This window comes from Salvelinus alpinus, chromosome 3 (genome assembly GCF_045679555.1).
Source record: "Salvelinus alpinus chromosome 3, SLU_Salpinus.1, whole genome shotgun sequence".
NCBI classification, from domain to species: domain Eukaryota; kingdom Metazoa; phylum Chordata; class Actinopteri; order Salmoniformes; family Salmonidae; genus Salvelinus; species Salvelinus alpinus.
The window spans coordinates 44,293,491-44,311,335 of record NC_092088.1 but is presented as its reverse complement, the minus strand read 5'-3'; the positions used below and the strand labels follow the sequence as shown (position 1 = coordinate 44,311,335).

Here is a 17,845-nt window from a genome sequence, read left to right as displayed (position 1 = left end):
TTTTTTGCTATTGGATTGAAGATGCAATATGCAAAAATCACTCCGCCATTTCCAGGTTGCTAAAATTCGAATAGTTTGCCTAATTTCAGTTTGACAAAACAAGCATGTGGAGAATCATTGTACGATCTAAACCGCTGTGAAATATATCTTCCATAACCAATAATATTGTATTTTTAGCTGTTTGAAGCTGGTGTACAAAACTGAAAGTAAAACAACATTTTAAGAATGGAAAGCATAGAAATGGCGCGCACATAACAGATCTACCGTTTCTTAAACTTGCTTTCAATGAGAACAACAGATCTGTAACTCACATTTCTGTCAATTTGGTCAGGTTGCCCAAAAAGTAACACATTGCAGCTTTAAATGCTATTTTAAATTACTTAATAGTGAATGAACAAAATGTTCTCATAGTATTTCATAATTTTTTGTTGTTGCTTGAATGACTTGGAGGTGAAAGATATGTGAAACCCCAATGAAAGCACAATCAAATGTTCTGAAAATAAGATAGGGAGCATGACAAGTGTTATCAGTTTTAAAGTTTTGTACTTTTTGAAAATGTACCAATTACATTTGAAAAATGAGTAGCAGCAGTATACAGTATAAGTATGAAAGTTTGTGTGCGCATGACCGGCCGCTTGGTGTTTGCTAAATGGCACCTAAAGGACTCTCAGACCATGAGAAACAAGATTCTCTGGTCTGATGAAACCAAGATTGGCCTGAATGCCAAGGGTCACATCTGGAGGAAACCTGGCACCATCCCTGGAGAGACCTGAAAATAGCTGTGTAGCGACGCTCCCGTCCAACCTGACAGAGCTTGAGGGGATATGCAGAGAAGAATGGGAGAAACTCCCCAAATACAGCTGTGCCAAGCTTGTAGCGTCGTACTCGAGGCTGTAATCTCTACCAAAGGTGCAATCTCTACCAAAGGTGCTTCAACAAAGTACTGAGTAAAGGGTCTGAATACTTATGTAAATGTGATATTTCATTTTTTTATATATACTTCTGTAAAAAAACAAAAAAAAGTTTTTGCTTTGTCATTATGGGTGTGTGTGTGTGTGGATTGAGACGGGGGAAAAAACTTTCATCAATTTTAGAATAAGGCTGTAATGTGGAAAAAGTGAAGGGGTCTGAATACTTTCTCTCAGTGGTGCAGCTGTATAACTTTTTGAGGATCTGAAGGCCTTTGACAAATCTTTTCAACCTCCTGAGGGGAAAGAGGTGCTGTCGTGCCCTTGTAAAGAGTGTGTGGACCATGTTAAGTCCTTAGTGATGTGGATGCTAAGGAACTTGAAGCTCTCGATTAGAGGTCGACCGATTTAATTAGGTAATCGGCATTTTTGGACGCCGATTATGGCCAAATACATTGCATTCCACTAGGAAAGTGCGTGGCAGGCTGACCACCTGTTAGCGAGTGCAGTGTCAAAAGGACCTTGTGGCTGCAAGGAGGTCAGTTGCTAGCTAGCATTAAACCTATCTTTTAAAAGCAATCAATCATCACATAATCGCTAGTTAACTACACATGGTTGATGATATTACTATGTTAACTAGCTTGTCCTGCATTGAATATAATCAATGCGGTGCCTGTTAATTTATCATCGAATCACAGCCTACTACGCCAAACAGTTGATGATTTAACAAAAGCACAATCGTTGCACAAATGTACAGTTGAGGTCGGAAGTTTACATACACCTTAGCCAAATGCATTTAAACTCAGTTTTCCCAAAAATCCCTGTCTTAGGTTAGTTAGGATCACCACCTTATTTTAAGAATGTGAAATGTCAGAATAATAGTAGAGTGATTTATTTCAGCTTTTATTTCTTTCATCACATTCCCAGTGGGTCAGAAGTTTACATACACTCAATTAGTATTCGGTAGCATTGCCTTTAAATTGTTTAACTTGGGTCAAACATTTTGGGTAGTCTTCCACAAGCTTCCCACAATAAGTTGGGTGAATTTTGGCCCATTCCTCCTGACAGAGCTGGTGTAACTGAGTCAGGTTTGTAGGGCTCCTTGTTCGCACATGCTTATTCAGTTCTGCCCACAAATTTTCTATAGGATTAAGGTCGGGGCTTTGTGATGGCCACTCCAATACCTTGACTTTGTTGTTCTTAAGCCATTTTGCCACAACTTTGGAAGTATGCTTGTGGTCATTGTCCATTTGTAAGACCCATTTGCAACCAAGCTTTAACTTCCTGACTGTTGTCTTGATGTTGCTTCAATATATCCACATAATTTTACCTCCTCATGATGCCATCTATTTTGTGAAGTGCACCAGTCCCTCCTGCAGCAAAGCACCCCCACAACATGATGCTGTCACCCCCGTGCTTCATGTTTGAGATGGTGTTCTTCGGCTTGCAAGCCTCCCCCTTTTTCCTCCAAACATAACGATGGTCATTATGGCCAAACAGTTCTATTTTGTTTCATCAGACCAGAGGACATTTCTCCAAAAAGTAAAAAGTATCTTTGTCCCCATGTGCAGTTGCAAACAGTAGTCTGGCTTTTTTATGGCGGTTTTGGAGCAGTGGCTTCTTCCTTGCTGAGCGGCCTTTCAGGTTATGTCGATATTGGACTCGTTTTACTGTGGATATAGATACTTTTGTACCTGCTTCCTCCAGCATCTTCACAAAGTGCTTTGCTGCTGTTCTGGGATTGATTTGCACTTTTCGCACCAAAGTACGTTCATCTCTAGGAGACAGAACGAGTCTCCTTCCTGAGCGGTATGACAGCTGTGTGGTCCCATGGTGTTTATACTTGCGTACTATTGTTTGTACAGATGGTGGTACCTTCAGGCGTTTGGAAATTGCTCCCAAGGATGAACCAGACTTGTGGAGGTCTACAATTTATTTTCTGAGGTCTTGGCTGATTTCTTTGTTTGGAGGAAAAAGGGGGAGACTTGCAACCTGAAGAACACCATCCCAACCGTGAAGCACGGGGGTGGCAGCATCATGTTGTGGGGGTGCTTTTCTGCAGGAGGAACTTGTGCACTTCACAAAATAGATGGCATCATGAAGCAGGAAAATGACGTGGATATATTGAAGCAATATCTCAAGACATCAGTCAGGAAGTTAAAGCTTGGTCGCAAATGGGTCTTCCAAATGGACAATGACCCCAAGCAAACTTCAAAAGCCAAAATGGCTTAAGGACAACAAATGAAAGGTATTGGAGTGTCCATCACAAAGCCCTGACCTCAATCCACCAAAAAATGTGTGGGCAGAACTGAAAAAGGGTGTGCGAGTAAGGAGGCCTATAAACCTGACTCAGTTACACCAGCTCTGTCAGGAGGAATGGGACAAAATTCACCCAACTTATTGTGGGAAGCTTGTGGAAGGCTCCCTGAAACATTTGACCCAAGTTAAACAATTAAAAGGCAATGCTACCAAATACTATTTGAGTGTATGTAAAATATAGACCAACTGGGATATGATGAAAGAAATTAAAGCTGAAATAAATCATTCTTTCTACTATTATTCTGACATTTCACATTCTTAAAATAAAGTGGTGATCCTAACTGACCTAAAATACGGCATTTTTACTAGTATTAAATGTCAGGAATTGTGAAAAACTGAGTTTAAATGTATTTGGCTAAGGTGTATGTAAAACTTCCGACTTCAACTGTGTGTGTATTTTTTTTTTGTCGGTATCGCCTTTTATTTGGTCCTCCAATAATCGGTATCGGCGTTGAAAAATATTATCGGTCAGCCTCTACTCTCGACCCGTTCCAGTACAGCCCCGTCGATGTGGAAGGGGGCGTGCTCTCCCCCATATTTCCTGTAGTCCACAATCAGCTCCTTGGTCTTACTGACATTGAGTGAGAGGTTGTTGTCCTGGCACCACACTGCCAGATCTCTTCCATCCCTGTAGGCTGTCTCATCACCGTCGGTGATCAAGCCTACCAAAAAGGAAAGGGGATACCTAGTCAGTTGCACAACTGAATGCATTCAACCGAAATGTGTCTTCTGCATTTAACTCAACCCTCTGAATCAAAGAGGTGCGGGGGGCTGCCTTAATCGACGTCCACGTCACCGGTGACTGGAGAGCAGTTGTTGTTGGGGGTTAACTGCCTTGCTCAAGGGCAGAATGGCAAAAAATGTTCCACCTTGCCGGCTCGGTGATTCGAACCAGTAGCCATTCTGTTACGGGCCCAATGCTCTTAACCGCCGTTATGTTGTCAGTAAACTTAATGATTGAGTCGTGCGTGGCCGCGGTCGTGGGTGTACAGGAGGGGACTAAGTACACACCCCTGAGGGGCCCCCCGTGTTGAGGGTCAGTGTGGCGTAAGTGTTGTTGCCTAACCTCACCACCTGGGGGTGGCCCGTCAGGAAGTCCAGGATCCAGTTGCAGAGGGAGGTGTTCAGTCCCAGGGACCCGAGTTTGGAGGGGACTGTTGTTGAACGCTGAGCTGTAGTCTTTGGGGGGGGGAAATCCAAGCCTAACACGGAACCCAAACCGCCATCGTGCATAAATGTATTTTGTCCCCCCTACACCACACGCGATCACAACACATAGGTTAAAATATCAAAACAAACTCGGAACCAATTATATTAATTTGGGGACAGGTTGAAAAGCATTAAACATTTATGGCAATTTAGCTAGTTAGCTTGCACTTGCTAGCTAATTTGTCCTATTTAGCTAGCTTGCTGTTGCTAGCTAATTTGTCCTGGGATATTGTCACGCCCTGACCATAGTAAGCTGTTTTTTCTCTGTGTTGGTTGGGGCGTGATAGTGACTTGGGTGGGTCATCTAGGTGATATTGTATTTCTATGGTGGCCCGATTATGGTTCCCAATCAGAGGCAGCTGTTTATCGTTGTATCTGATTGGGGATCATATTTAGGTAGGCATTTCCTCGTTTGTGGGATCTTGTCTGTTTATTTGCCTGTCAGCGCTAGTTGTATAGCTTCACGTTTCGTTTGTTCGTTTTGTTTTTGTTCGGTATTCATTTATTAAAGAATAATGTACGCCTACCACGCTGCACCTTGGTCCATTCCTTACGACGATCGTGACACATATAAACATTGAGTTGTGCATTTCAGGGTAAAATAACAAGGTCCTTTACTCCGCAAATTAATCCACACACAAAATGGGCAACCGAATCGTTTCTAGTCATCTCTCTCCCTTCCAGGCTTTTTCATCTCTTGACTTTATATTGCGATTGGCAACTTTCATAAATTACGTGCATTACCGCCACTGACCTCGTTCGTCTTTCATTCACCCACATGGGTATAACCAATGAGGAGATGGCACGTGGGTACCTGCTTCTATAAACCAGTGAGGAGATGGGAGAGGCAGGACTTTCAGCGCGATCTGCGTCACAAATAGAACTGACTTCTATTTTAGCCCGTGGCAACGCAGACGCTCGTTGGCGTGCGCAATAATTGAATAATATAGATTTATAAATTTATTTTGCAATGCTCGTGCACGCGACGCGAGCGGTGTGGGCAGCAAATATATTTAGATGGTCCGTCCCACTAAAACATTTTATCACTGTACGTAGTTCAGGCCTAGTAGTCTATTGCAATGTATAGAGTAGCCTGGATGTAAGACTAATGGAAGTTGCAGTGTGTGTGTGTGTGTGTGGATGGTGCAAGAGTGCAGATGTAGACATATGTGATTGAACGTTTATTGTGCTTACCACTGTCTCTTCCTGTCCTCCATCCAACTTCACTGTAGGTGCAAGCCTTGCAATATGTACTGGGATGGATGAGGAAGAGCAGAACCGCTATGTGGTCCAGCTGAAGGAGGAGTTTCACAGCTGTGACACCACAGGCACTGGTTACCTGGACAAGGAAGAGTTGTCAGCCCTTTGCCACAAGCTATCCTTGGATGCTCACCTTCCCCTACTGTTGGACACCTTGCTAGGACCACACCACTATGCTCGGGTATGAGACCAGACCACTTTAGTAACTTCTCTCTCTGTTGTGGTTTTACCTTAAATTCCCATTACTTTATAACATGTTAAGTTCTGACATGCATAGTTGTGTAATAGCTGTGTTATGACACTTTCCTACCTTTATTCAGTAGTCAAATCAAATTTTATTTGTCACATGCGCCAAATACAACAGGTTTAGACCTTACTGTGAAATGCTTACTTACAAGCCCTTAACCAACAATGCAGTTCAAGAAATAAAGCTAAGAAGATATTTACTAATTAATCTAAAGTAAAAAAAATTATAAAAAGTAACACAAGAAAATAACAATAACGAGGCTACAGTATATACAGGGGGTAACGGTACTGAGTCAATGTGTGGGGGTATAGGTAAATCGAGGTAATTTGCACATGCAGGTAGGGGTAAAGTAACTACGCATAGATGATATAAAGTGTAAATAGTCAGCAGTCTTATGGCTTGGGGGAAGAAGCTGTTAAGGAGCCTTTTAGACCTAGACTTGGTGCTCCAAGCCCGCTTGCCATGCGGTAACAGAGAACAATCTATGACTTGGGTGACTGGAGTCTCTGACAATTTTGGCGTGACTGGAGTCTTTGACACCGGCTAGTATATACGCCCTGGATGTCAGGAAGCTTGGCCCCAGTGATGTACTGGGACGTATGCACTACCCTCTGTGGCGCCTTACGGTCGGATGCGGAGCAGTTGCCATTCCAGGCAGTGATGCAACCGGTCAGGATGCTCTCAATGGTGCAGCTGTAGAACTTTTTGAGGATCTAGAGACCCATGCCAAAAAAAATTCATTCTCCTGAGGGGAAATAGGTGGTGTTGTGCCCTCTTCATGACTCTCTTGGTGTGTTTGGACCATGATAGTTCGTTGGTGATGTGGACACCAAGGAACTTGAAACTCTAAACTCTTGACCCGCTCCACTGCAGCCCCGTCAGTGTGAATGAGGACGTGTTCGGCCCTCCTTTTCCTGTAGTCCATGATCAGCTCCTTTGTCTTGCTCACGTTGAGGGAGAGGTTGTTGTCCTGGCACCACACTGACAGGTTTCTGACCTGCTCCCTATAGGCGGCCTCATCGTTGTCGCTAATCAGGCTTAGCACTGTTGTCTCGTCTGAAAACGTAATGATGGTGTTGGAGCAGTTCTGGGTGAACAGGCAGTACAGGAGGGGACTAAGCATGCATCCCTGAGGGGGCCCCTGTGTTGAGGATCAGCGTGGAATGTGTGTTGTTGCCTACCCTTACCACCTGGGGGTGGCCTTTCGATTCGAGGCAAGCAACACTGGAGCATGCATGAGAGCACCAGCTGTTCCGGATGACTGTGTGATCACGCTCTCCGTAGCCGATGTGAGCAAGACCTTAAAACAGGTCACATTCACAGATTGCCAGGACGTGTACACAGAGCAGACGCAGACCAACTGGCAAGTGTCTTCACTGACATTTTCAACATCTCCCTGACTGAGTCTGTAATACCTACAGTTGAAGTCGGAAGTTTACATACACCTTAGCCAAATACATTTAAACTCAGTTTTTCACAATTCCTGACATTCAAATCCTAGTAAGAATTCCCTGTCTTAGGTCAGTTAGGATCACCACTTTATTTTAAGAATGTGAAATGTCAGAATAATAGTAGAGAGAATGATTTATTTCAGATTTTATGTCTTTCATCACATTCCCAGTGGGTCAGAAGTTTACATACACTCAATTAGTATTCGCTAGCATTGCCTTTAAATTGTTTAACTTGGGTCAAATGTTTCGTGTAGCCTTCCACAAGCTTCCCACAATAAGTTGGGTGAATTTTGGCCAATTCCTCCTGACAGAGCTGGTGTAACTGAGTCAGGTTTGTAGGGCTCCTTGCTCGCACACGCTTTTTAAGTTCTGCCCACACATTTTCTATAGGATTGAGGTCAGGGCTTTGTGATGGCCACTCCAATACCTTGACTTTGTTGTCCTTAAGCCATTTTGCCACAACTTTGGAAGTATGCTTGTGGTCATTGTCCATTTGGAAGCCCCATTTGCAACCAAGCTTTAACTTCCTGACTGATGTCTTGAGATGTTGCTTCAATATATCCACATAATTTTCATACCTCATGATGCCATCTATTTTGTGAAGTGCACCAGTCCCTCCTGCAGAAAAGCACCCCTACAACATGATGCTGCCACCCCCGTGCTTCACGGTTGGGATGGTGTTCCTTGGCTTTCAAGCCTCCCCCTTTTTCCTCCAAACATAACGATGGTCATTATGGCCAAACAGTTTTATTTTTGTTTCATCAGACCAGAGGACATTCCTCCAAAAAGTATGATCTTTGTCCCCATGTGCAGTTGCAAACCGTAGTCTGGCTTTTTATGGCGGTTTTGGAGCAGTGGCTTCTTCCTTGCGGAGCGGACTTTCAGGTTATGTCGATATAGGACTCGTTTTACTGTGGATATAGATACTTTTGTACCCGTTTCCTCCAGCATCTTCACAAGATCCTTTGCTGTTGTTCTGGGATTGATTTGACTTTTCGCAGAACGTGTCTCCTTCCTGAGCGGTATGACGGCTGCGTGGTCCCAGATTTCAAAACACAAGCCTGAAACTCTTTCTAAAGACTGTTGGAAGCCCTAGGAACTGCAATCTGGGAGGTATTCCTTTTATATTCCCATTCCCAGCCATTGTAATCAGTGGTGAGCTGGGGAAAAAAATTCTGCGTGGACTGTTGTCGGGTTTTTGCCTGCCATATCAGTTCTGTTATACTCACAGACATTATGTTAACAGTTTTGGAAACGTTAGTGTTTTCTATCCAATGCTACCAATTATATGCATGTCCTAGCTTCTGGGCCTGAGTAACAGGCAGTTTACTTTGGGCACCTCATTCATCCAAACTTCCGAATACTGCCCCCTAGCCCGAAGAAGTTAAGAATGGAGGCAACTGTATTCTTGGGGACCTTCAATGCTGCAGAAATGTTTTGGTACCCTTCCCCAGATCTGTGCCTCGACACAATCCTGTCTCGGAGCGCTACGGACAATTCCTTCGACCTCATGGCTTGGTTTTTGCTCTGAAATGCACTGTCAACTGTGGGACCTTCTATAGTCAGGTGTGTGCTTTTCCAAATCATGTCCAATCAATTGAATTTACCACAGGTGGACTCCAGTCAAGTTGTAGAAACATCTCATCTGAGCTCAATTTTGAGTCTCATAGCGATGGTTCTGAATACTTAGGTGAATAAGGTATTCCTGTTTTTTATATGTAATAAATGTGTCATTCATTTGTGTAGATATATATATATTTTTTTTATACATTTTAGAATAAGGCTGTAACATAACAAAGTTGAACAAGTCAAGGGGTTTGAATAGTTTCCAAATGCATTGCATTGTTTGCGAGATCAGACCGGTCACTACAATCAGTGTTCATTTTCATAGGTTGCTTTAATTTCATTTGTAAACATTTAAACTATTTTTCAATTGCACAAAAAATCACTGATGAAGCGTTTTAGCATTCTTATAGATGCAACGTTAAGCCAATGTATTCCATTGAGCCCGTTTCAGCCATAACCAGAGTGTTTGACAGGTCATTACAAACATTTCCACTGTTTTTGTTAACGGAGAAAACGAATGGCACAAGCAAGATTGGGAAGAGCCGCCAGAGTATGAAAGCAATCAGTCCTGCGAGATTTAAGTGACAAGTGGATTTTGCACCCCTCAAACACAGGAAATAGATGGCTAAAAATAAACAGATCCTCAGGTGGGCGGGGCATGCTAATAGTGTACACAATTAATTCACTTCCCCTTTTGTTATGCAGGTGAATTTTGAGGAGTTCAAAGAAGGCTTTGTAGCTGTGCTATCACGCTCTCTGGACTTCAGCACCTCTGAAGAGGAGAGCAGCTACCTGGAGCCAGGTAAAACACCCATGCTGGGGAGGTGGGGCTTTACGTTTAGATGTCTGCACAAACACACTGATTGTTTATGTACCTAAGCAGTTCAGATTGCTGTTTGTCCATGTCCACTGGTCCCATGTGGTGAATAAGATGGGTTTATTGATCAGATTCGAGTTACGAATGCCAGGGGAGGGGGGCTCAGCTCCCCTTTTTAATGAGACGTTAGCTCCCCTAAATGCAACAAAAGTCCGACTTTGGAGCGTTTCTAAATAATGCAAATTGAACCATTTGTCATATATTTACCACTGTTAAACAACTCAATATGAGGAAGGAGTTCCTTTTATGTTTTGTGTACTCAGTGTCTTTAGCTTGAGTATTTTCTATCAATATTTGTTTTCTTTCCTGGATCAGCTGATGATGGCCAACAATCTCACTAGACATCTAGTCTACAGCTAGACACTGATGCGCATCCAATCCATCCAGCAAGGTGACTCTTTCGGTTAGATGCATTCGATTTTGAAATGGCATAGGCCTACATTATTTTGGATTCGTGTGCCCATGAGAACTGTTTTCACGGCGATACATAACGAAGTGTTAAGTAGACAATAGTTACACTTACAGTGCACTTTCTGTGATCTCCAAGATCCACGATTCGTACAGGATTTAAGGTAAATGTTCTAATTCAATTGTTAAATGCTTAATAGTGATAAATAACACTGTCATAAATGTCATTTCATGTAAAGAAAGAAATGTTTGATGTCACACGCTGTGAAGACTCCAACCATTAACTCATGAATAATGGACAACTCATGAACTAGGGTATAAAACATGTTTTGATTCAACTCATGTGTTATATTGAATGTAGGCCACTGCATGTGTAAGATTGATTCAGCCGAGAGGATAGGCTACCGGCAGCGGTGTAGGCCTAGTGGAGGGTTAACACAGTTTACCCACCCTTTTCAGAAAAATGCATTGAAAGTATAGGGAACGATACTTTTGTATTTTACCGTGACCGGTGTGGGAGCTAAACTCATGACTATGATTACATTTCCATTATTAGCAGCATCTAGGCTGTCCACTTTGAAGAAGCTGAGACAGAATGGCTATATAAGGAATGGAACATATATGACCAGGGCCCCGCCACCATTGTAACCTATACAGCTGTCAGATGTGGGCGTTAACAAGCAAGAACTGAGATGGAAAGATGGTGGAGAAAGGTCAAGGGAAGCTATTTTCATATAGAGGGAGGGGACTCTATACGTTATGAAAAGGCAGAATGCTATAAAGGCAGGACTCTGTGATATGAGAATTTAGTCTTTTCCATGGAGGGGCTCGGCTCTGTTACGTTTGTAAAAAAGTATTTCCATGGAAGGGCTCGGCTTTGCTACTTTGTATTAAAGTCTATTTTGAATTCACAAGTTCTAGTAAGCATGTTATATTTCTGAGTCAATATTCCACCACACCGGCAATCAGAGTTTACCTACCTTTAAAAAATTATTTTTTTACCACTACTTCACTGGGTACCGTCATACCTATTTGAAGTTCATGGTAGTACACATTGTAGCCTAGTCTAGTATGTCGACTGTGTGTGTGTATGTTAGGGTGACCATTCAGTTTCAGCCCCATTTACAGTTGTCCCAGCTTTTCAGGCTACAAAAAAATTACAATTTGTCAGCAAGACGCATCAATTAATGTAAGCCTAATCAATTGCAATCACTGAATGTCATTGGGTACACTGTTTGGTGGTTTGTAACCGATGTCTATTTCCTTTCATAAAATGGCGTGAGTACACATGCAGTTTGGATGCTGGATTTATTTTGGAGTGGACCAAACATGCCCAGGTAGCCTACTTTTTGATATGATCTGAAATATGACTGGTTGTGTTCATACCACATTAAAAGGTCATTCATTTTTACCATTTTAAATGACATCTTTATTATTAGGCCCATGAAATGAAATTGTGCTACGCAAGCGCAATTGCGTAGCACAATAGAGACCCACCCCCCCACCTGAATGTCATGGTATAATTTGTACTCCGATAAGATTGTTTTAAGTAAACATTGTATCCTTGTGGATAAACGTCTGCTTTTATATAAGATAGTCTGCCTTAGTATGACCTCATCGAAAGCGATCAAAATCATTTTTTAGACTCGTGGTACTTCATTTGGGATATTCTGGTTTGTTGCACAGGGTGGATTGACCGTGAGATCACCTGAATGAGGACTCCTACAGTAAATGATGACAATACTCTTGGAGACATCAAAGGGATAGGCTATATTTAGGATCTTCCCTCCCTAAGGTGATGCAGTTGATCCAGTTAATAATCTCTGTCCTGATTTAGCTCCAGGATGGATTTTATTCTGAAACAAATACTGATTTAAACTGTTTTAAACTTCCTGTACCTTTTTTAACAAACCCAAACTCGGTTAAGATATCATATATTGTACAGCCATTCACTTTATCTGAACTTTAGTTGACCGTACATTGGTATGTGTTCTTTTATTTTTAAATGTGTTTCTTGAGTTTAGGGTATTGCAGTAGGAGGATCTAGGAGGGCACCAGAGTTCCGTCCTCATTCCCAGAATGTTACAGTATGATTATGTTTATTGCCAAGTCAGTTTCTGGGAACTGATGACCACTGTCCTTTTTTTGAAATGCCCTTTTTTTAAAGGGTGTGTTTGACAACGTTTTTGTATGACCAGAGATTTGACGACTACTAAGTCTACACTATAGTTTCTCCCTTGTTTCTTTGTAACTAAACATTAACAAGCTTTTGTGAGAATATGTTTATAGTAGTAATTGTGGGCAGACAAAATGCCCAGCTGGTCTAAAATGTTTTTTCTTTAGTACTGATACAGTTGATACAAGAAGTGATACTACTTTAATTGATACAGTTACATATTGTGATATTATCTTTGGATGATATTTTATGTGGAAAATATTATATCGATACTTTGACTCCAAGTATATCGATTTGTAAAAAATGTATATACTTTATTTTTCTTTTGCTAGGTAGTGCTAGTCTGCTGTTTTTTTTGTTTAGTTTAATAGGTTCTCCATTACTCTTCCTGGGGTCCACATAAAAACATACAAATAGTACAGAACAGTTATAGACAAGGACATAAAAAAATAGATATCATAAAAAAATATATATATCTTAGAAAGACAAGGAGACAAACTATTTACACGGTTTTTATACATATTCATATTTTTATATACAGTTAAATGAGATCTTTAGAAAGAGGAGAGGCTCTGTGATACAATGTTTTTTTTTATGTTCTTTCAAAGCTAAACATTTTTTTTTGCCTGAGTTACCTCTTGTGGCAGAGCATTCCACGAGGACATGGCTCTCTATACATAACTGACGGACGTATTAAATCTGTTTTTGGTTTGGGTACAGTGAAGAAACCCATAGTGGCGTGTCTGGTGGGTTATGTCTGTTTTGAAGTGTATACAAATAGATTATAGAAGTGGTTGGGCATTTTCAACACATACATGTTTAGTTAGGCTGTACTTGCGCCAAAACACCTGTATTTTTCATCCCATAGCTTGTTCTCCGTTTTCTTTTTAAATAGTGAGCCAACATGTTTGATAAAGGAAGGCCGGGAAAATTGTTTAAGACCAGCCACCCAAGCCATAGGCTGTTCTCTCTGCTTTACCACGGCAAGCGGTACCGACGCAACAAGTCTGACACCAACAGGTTCATGAACAACTTCTATCCCCAAGCCATAAGACTGCTAAAAATTCAAACAAAATGGCTTCATGGACTATCTGCATTGACCCTTTTTTTTCTTCCTGTATTACGTTTTTTTAAATCTTTGCACTGACTATGCACACTCAAAGGACTCTACACACTCACTCCCATACAGTACCATTCAAAAGTTTAGACACACCTGCTCATTCAAGGGTTTTTCTTTATTTTTACTATTTTCTACATTGTAGAATAATAGTGAAGACGTCAAAACTATGAAATAACACATGGAATCATGTAGTAACCAAAAAAGTGTTAAACAAATCTAAATACATTTTATATTTGAGATTCTTCAAAGAAGCCACCCTTTGCCTTGACAGCTTTGCACACTCTTGGCATTCTCTCAACCAGCTTCACCTGGAATGCTTTTCCAACAGTCTTTAAGAAGTTCCCACATGTGCTGAGCACTTGTTGGCTGCTTTTCCTTCACACTGCGGTCCAACTCATCCCAAACCATCTCAATTGGGTTGAGGTTGGGGGATTGTGGAGGCCAGGTCATCTGATGCAGCACTCCATCACTCTCTTTCTTGGTCAAATAGCCCGTACACAGCCTGGAGGTGTGTTGGGTCATTGTCTGTTGAAAAACAAATGATAGTCCCACTAAGCTCAAACCAGATGGGATGGCGTATCGCTGCAGAATGCTGTGGTAGCCATGCTGGTTAAGTGTGCCTTGAATTCTAAATAAATCAGACAGTGTCAACAGCAAAGCACCATCACACCTTCTCCATGATTCACGGTGGGAACCACACATGCAGAGATCACCCGTTCAGCTACTCTGCATCTCACAAAGACGGCTGTTGGAACCAAAATTTGGACTCATCAGACCAATGGACAGATTTCCACCGGTCTAATGTCCATTGCTCGTGTTTCTTGGTCCAAGCAAGTCTTTCTTCTTATTGTTGTCCTTTTTAGTAGTGGTTTCTTTGCAGCAATTCGACCATGAAGGCCTGATTTCACGCAGTCTCTTCTGAACTGTTGATGTGTCTGTTACTTGAAATCTGTAAAGCATTTATTTGGATTGCAATCTTGAGGTGCAGTTAACTAATGAAATGATCCTCTGCAGCAGAGGTAACTCTGGGTCTTCCTTTCCTGTGGCGGTCCTCATGAGAGCCAGTTTCATCATAACGCTTGATGGTATTTGCGACTGCACTTGAAGAAACGTTCAAAGTTCTTGAAATTTTGCTGATTGACTGACATTCATGTCTTAAAGTAATGGACTGTCATTTCTCTTTGCTTATTTGAGCTGTTATTGCCATAATATGGACTTGGTCTTTTACTAAATAGTGCTATCTTCTGTATACCACCCCTACCTTGTCACAACACAACTGATTGCCTCAAACGCATTAAGAAGGAAAGAAATTCCACAATTTAACAAGGCACACCTGTTAATTGAAATGTATTCCAGGTGACTAACTCATGAAGCTGGTTGAGAGAATGCCAAGAGTGCAAAGCTGTCATCAAGGCAAAGGGTGACTACTTTGAAGAATCTGAAATATATTTTGATTAGTTTAACACTTTTGGTTACTACATGATTCCATATGTGTTATTTCATAGTTTTGATGTCTTCGCTATTATTCTACAATGTAGAAAATAGTAAAAATAAAGAAAAACCCTTTTGACTGGTACTGTACATGTAGCTTACTTATGTTATTCTTATTTATTTTTCTCGTGTTTTTGTTCTACTTTATTTTATAGTACTACTGATATTGATTACTGCATCGTTGGGAAAGAGCTTTCAAGAAAGGCATTTCACTGTAATCTCTCTCTGTCCTTCCCAATCACCATCTCATTCCTCTCCTCCCGGCCCTCCCAGTTGTTCCTGAGGAAGTGAAGCCCAAGTTTGTGAAGGGAACGAAGCGCTACGGCCGGCGGTCCCAGCCGGACAGGCCCGACTCTGAGCTCACAGCTGACTCGGAGGGCTCTCGTCCTTTCAGGACGGAGCAGAAGGAGCCCTCTCCCGCTGGCGTGAGGAGGATAAAACTCAGACGCTCTACTTCTCTAGAGAGTGTGGAGGTAAGAGACGTGCTCCTCCTCCACCCCTCTCACCTTTTGTCTGCTGTGTTTTATTCTGTGGCTGTGCACTAATTTGAGAGTCGCTGACAAAGATGGCTGACTTTTGACTTCTCAAGCTTGGCGCAGGGCCCAATCTAGATCTGACTGTTTGGAGAGAGATTCCCATTTGTATTTATTTTTTAACTAGGCAAGTCAGTGCTTCACTTCAATTTCCTTCACATCCCTTGAATGGTGCGTTGTGCTGGGTGAGGTCTGAATCAAATATCTCTATGACCTGCAATTTGTTGGCAAGCACAAGTTTTCTAGGATTCCACACCATACTTCTCTTCAGACCACTGTATAACTGAGTGAGAGAGTTGAGTCTCAGAAGTACTTGGGGTTTTGAGCAGACCGCTTCACTCCACACTCAGGAAGTGGGATTATATGGAATGTGCTACTGGCAGCGCTCATGGCTGGTCCCCGCTCCTGCCCCACAACATCCATTCCCCCAGTTTTAGCTTTCGCACTCTCTCGCTCTCTCTCATTGCTTTATTGGCATGAAAAACATTGTGTAAATATTGCCAAAGCATCAATGTATGTGAAATACATTGTAATAAAATAATAAGCTCTCTACTAGTCAGGACCTCTACCTTAGGGAGGAGATCTTTGGACCATCTGATTATACTATATATTGTATCTCTGCATTGTGTAATATTGTGATTTTTGTTTTTGACTCAGACTGATAATATTGGAATGAGTAAAATCCTCTTATGCTGCTGGCTTGGTGCATATGCCAGGTACTTAAGGGATCTGATCTTCCATGGCTTTGTCTTTCATTGGTCTCATTAGTCTCATTGCATTTTATTACATTGTTATTAGGTGTGAAATGACAGTAAAGAGGCCCAGGAAAAGTCATGGTTGGGGGGGGGGGGTGGGGGCTGTGTGCTTATCTCACATCATGTTTATAGAAGGCCCATTGTTTTGGGCTCTAAATTGTATAACAGTAGAAGACAACTAGTGAAGGAAAGGTCATGGTGGTGGCTGACGGGTATCTGTCAGTGTTAAAGACTCGGCGTGAAACACTGCTGTGAGTGAAAAGTTTGGCGCCCTTTGCAGTTGACCACCGTTTGCCTGTCTGGTGCGTGTGTGTTTTGAGTCTGGAATGAGTAGGTTAGTTGAAGTAAGAGTTGCATAAATGGTCTGGATAGAGATTTTGATAATGAGGCTATACACTTCTCACATTTTATCTATGAGTATGCATACATAAACCTAGCCGACATAATCATCGAAAAGCAATGGTCGACCTCTGTCGGCCGCTGCCTGTGAACAAAGTGCTCATTTTAGAAATCCATCCTGTTATCGCAGATTTTCTCTCTCTCTCTCTCTTTTCAGTTTGAAATATTTAAAGCTTTTATGTAACGCTGCACTGACTATCTCTGATAACTCGTGAGATTACGTCTTTCCAAAGCTCCTCTCTCCCTCGTCAAGCCATAGTGCCAGATAGATCCCTGTGCCATGTTTCTCATTAAGCTCTCCACCAATAATCTATTTTTAAATAGTTAAACATTTCCAGCAGTTAAGGCATTACGTAAGCAGCTTTAAGCCTTGGTGGATCCCTTTTGCTCCTGGAGGATAGAGAGTTGAACTACTGTATAGCATCCCTGTCGTATTGTTGGTTACACAGGATAGGTCACAGCAGTTCACTCAGGTAGAACGTAGTAACAGTCAACTCCTTGGTAACAGGAACATAGTTATCTGGGTGAACTATGTGATTGGAAGGGGGGAGGGTGGGATTCATGGGGCTGGGGAGTTGATAGGTCGTTTACCGCTTTTGGGCTGAAACACGGTTTCTTTGTGGAATTTTGGTGGTGGAATGTTGCCGTCAGCTACCCCCTGGTTATGTAAATAATTGAACTGGTCCTGTTAAATATTTCACACAAGCTTATCCCTCTTCACATCACTTCATATGACTTATTAAGTTATCATACGCAGCCTACATTTATGTCTACACATCCTTCTACAATGCAGCGTGTCGTCCGGGTTAAGTGCCCGAAGAAGCATTCTCAAGTACATGTTAATGTTGGTGTCCCATTTAGCTGGCATACTTAAGTTAGCATCCGTCTCCATTCACCTTTCTTTCAATAGCTATTTGTTGAGAATTCTGTAACTTTCTCTCTGTTCAGACAGAGGATTCCTTTTGTCTGGTTACAGCGGGTAGTCAACCATCGTCAATCTATTGTTGACTTACGGACATTATGATTATGACATTATGATTTCACCATCCAGCTGAAATGATTGGTTTTGAATGTTTTTATCCTTTGATATGTTGAGAGGATTAGTCATGTCTTTACCTTCTCAGCT

The 17,845-nt window shown here is 41.8% G+C and overlaps 1 protein-coding gene across 3 annotated transcripts in view; it reads left to right on the top strand.

Annotated features, from left to right (window-relative positions):
* LOC139570774 (ninein-like protein) overlaps positions 1–17,845 on the top strand; it is a 45,693-nt gene that overhangs the window by 4,886 nt on the left and 22,962 nt on the right. For 2 of the 3 annotated variants that reach the window (XM_071392925.1, XM_071392927.1), the window contains exons 2-4: positions 5,669–5,877; positions 9,666–9,762; positions 15,306–15,505. In XM_071392925.1, the coding sequence (XP_071249026.1) occupies positions 5,695–5,877; positions 9,666–9,762; positions 15,306–15,505 (480 nt within the window). In that variant the 5' untranslated portion in view covers positions 5,669–5,694. Of the gene's footprint in view, positions 1–5,668; positions 5,878–9,665; positions 9,763–15,305; positions 15,506–17,845 lie in introns of those variants that run through there. The other variant, XM_071392926.1, reaches the window with a different exon arrangement.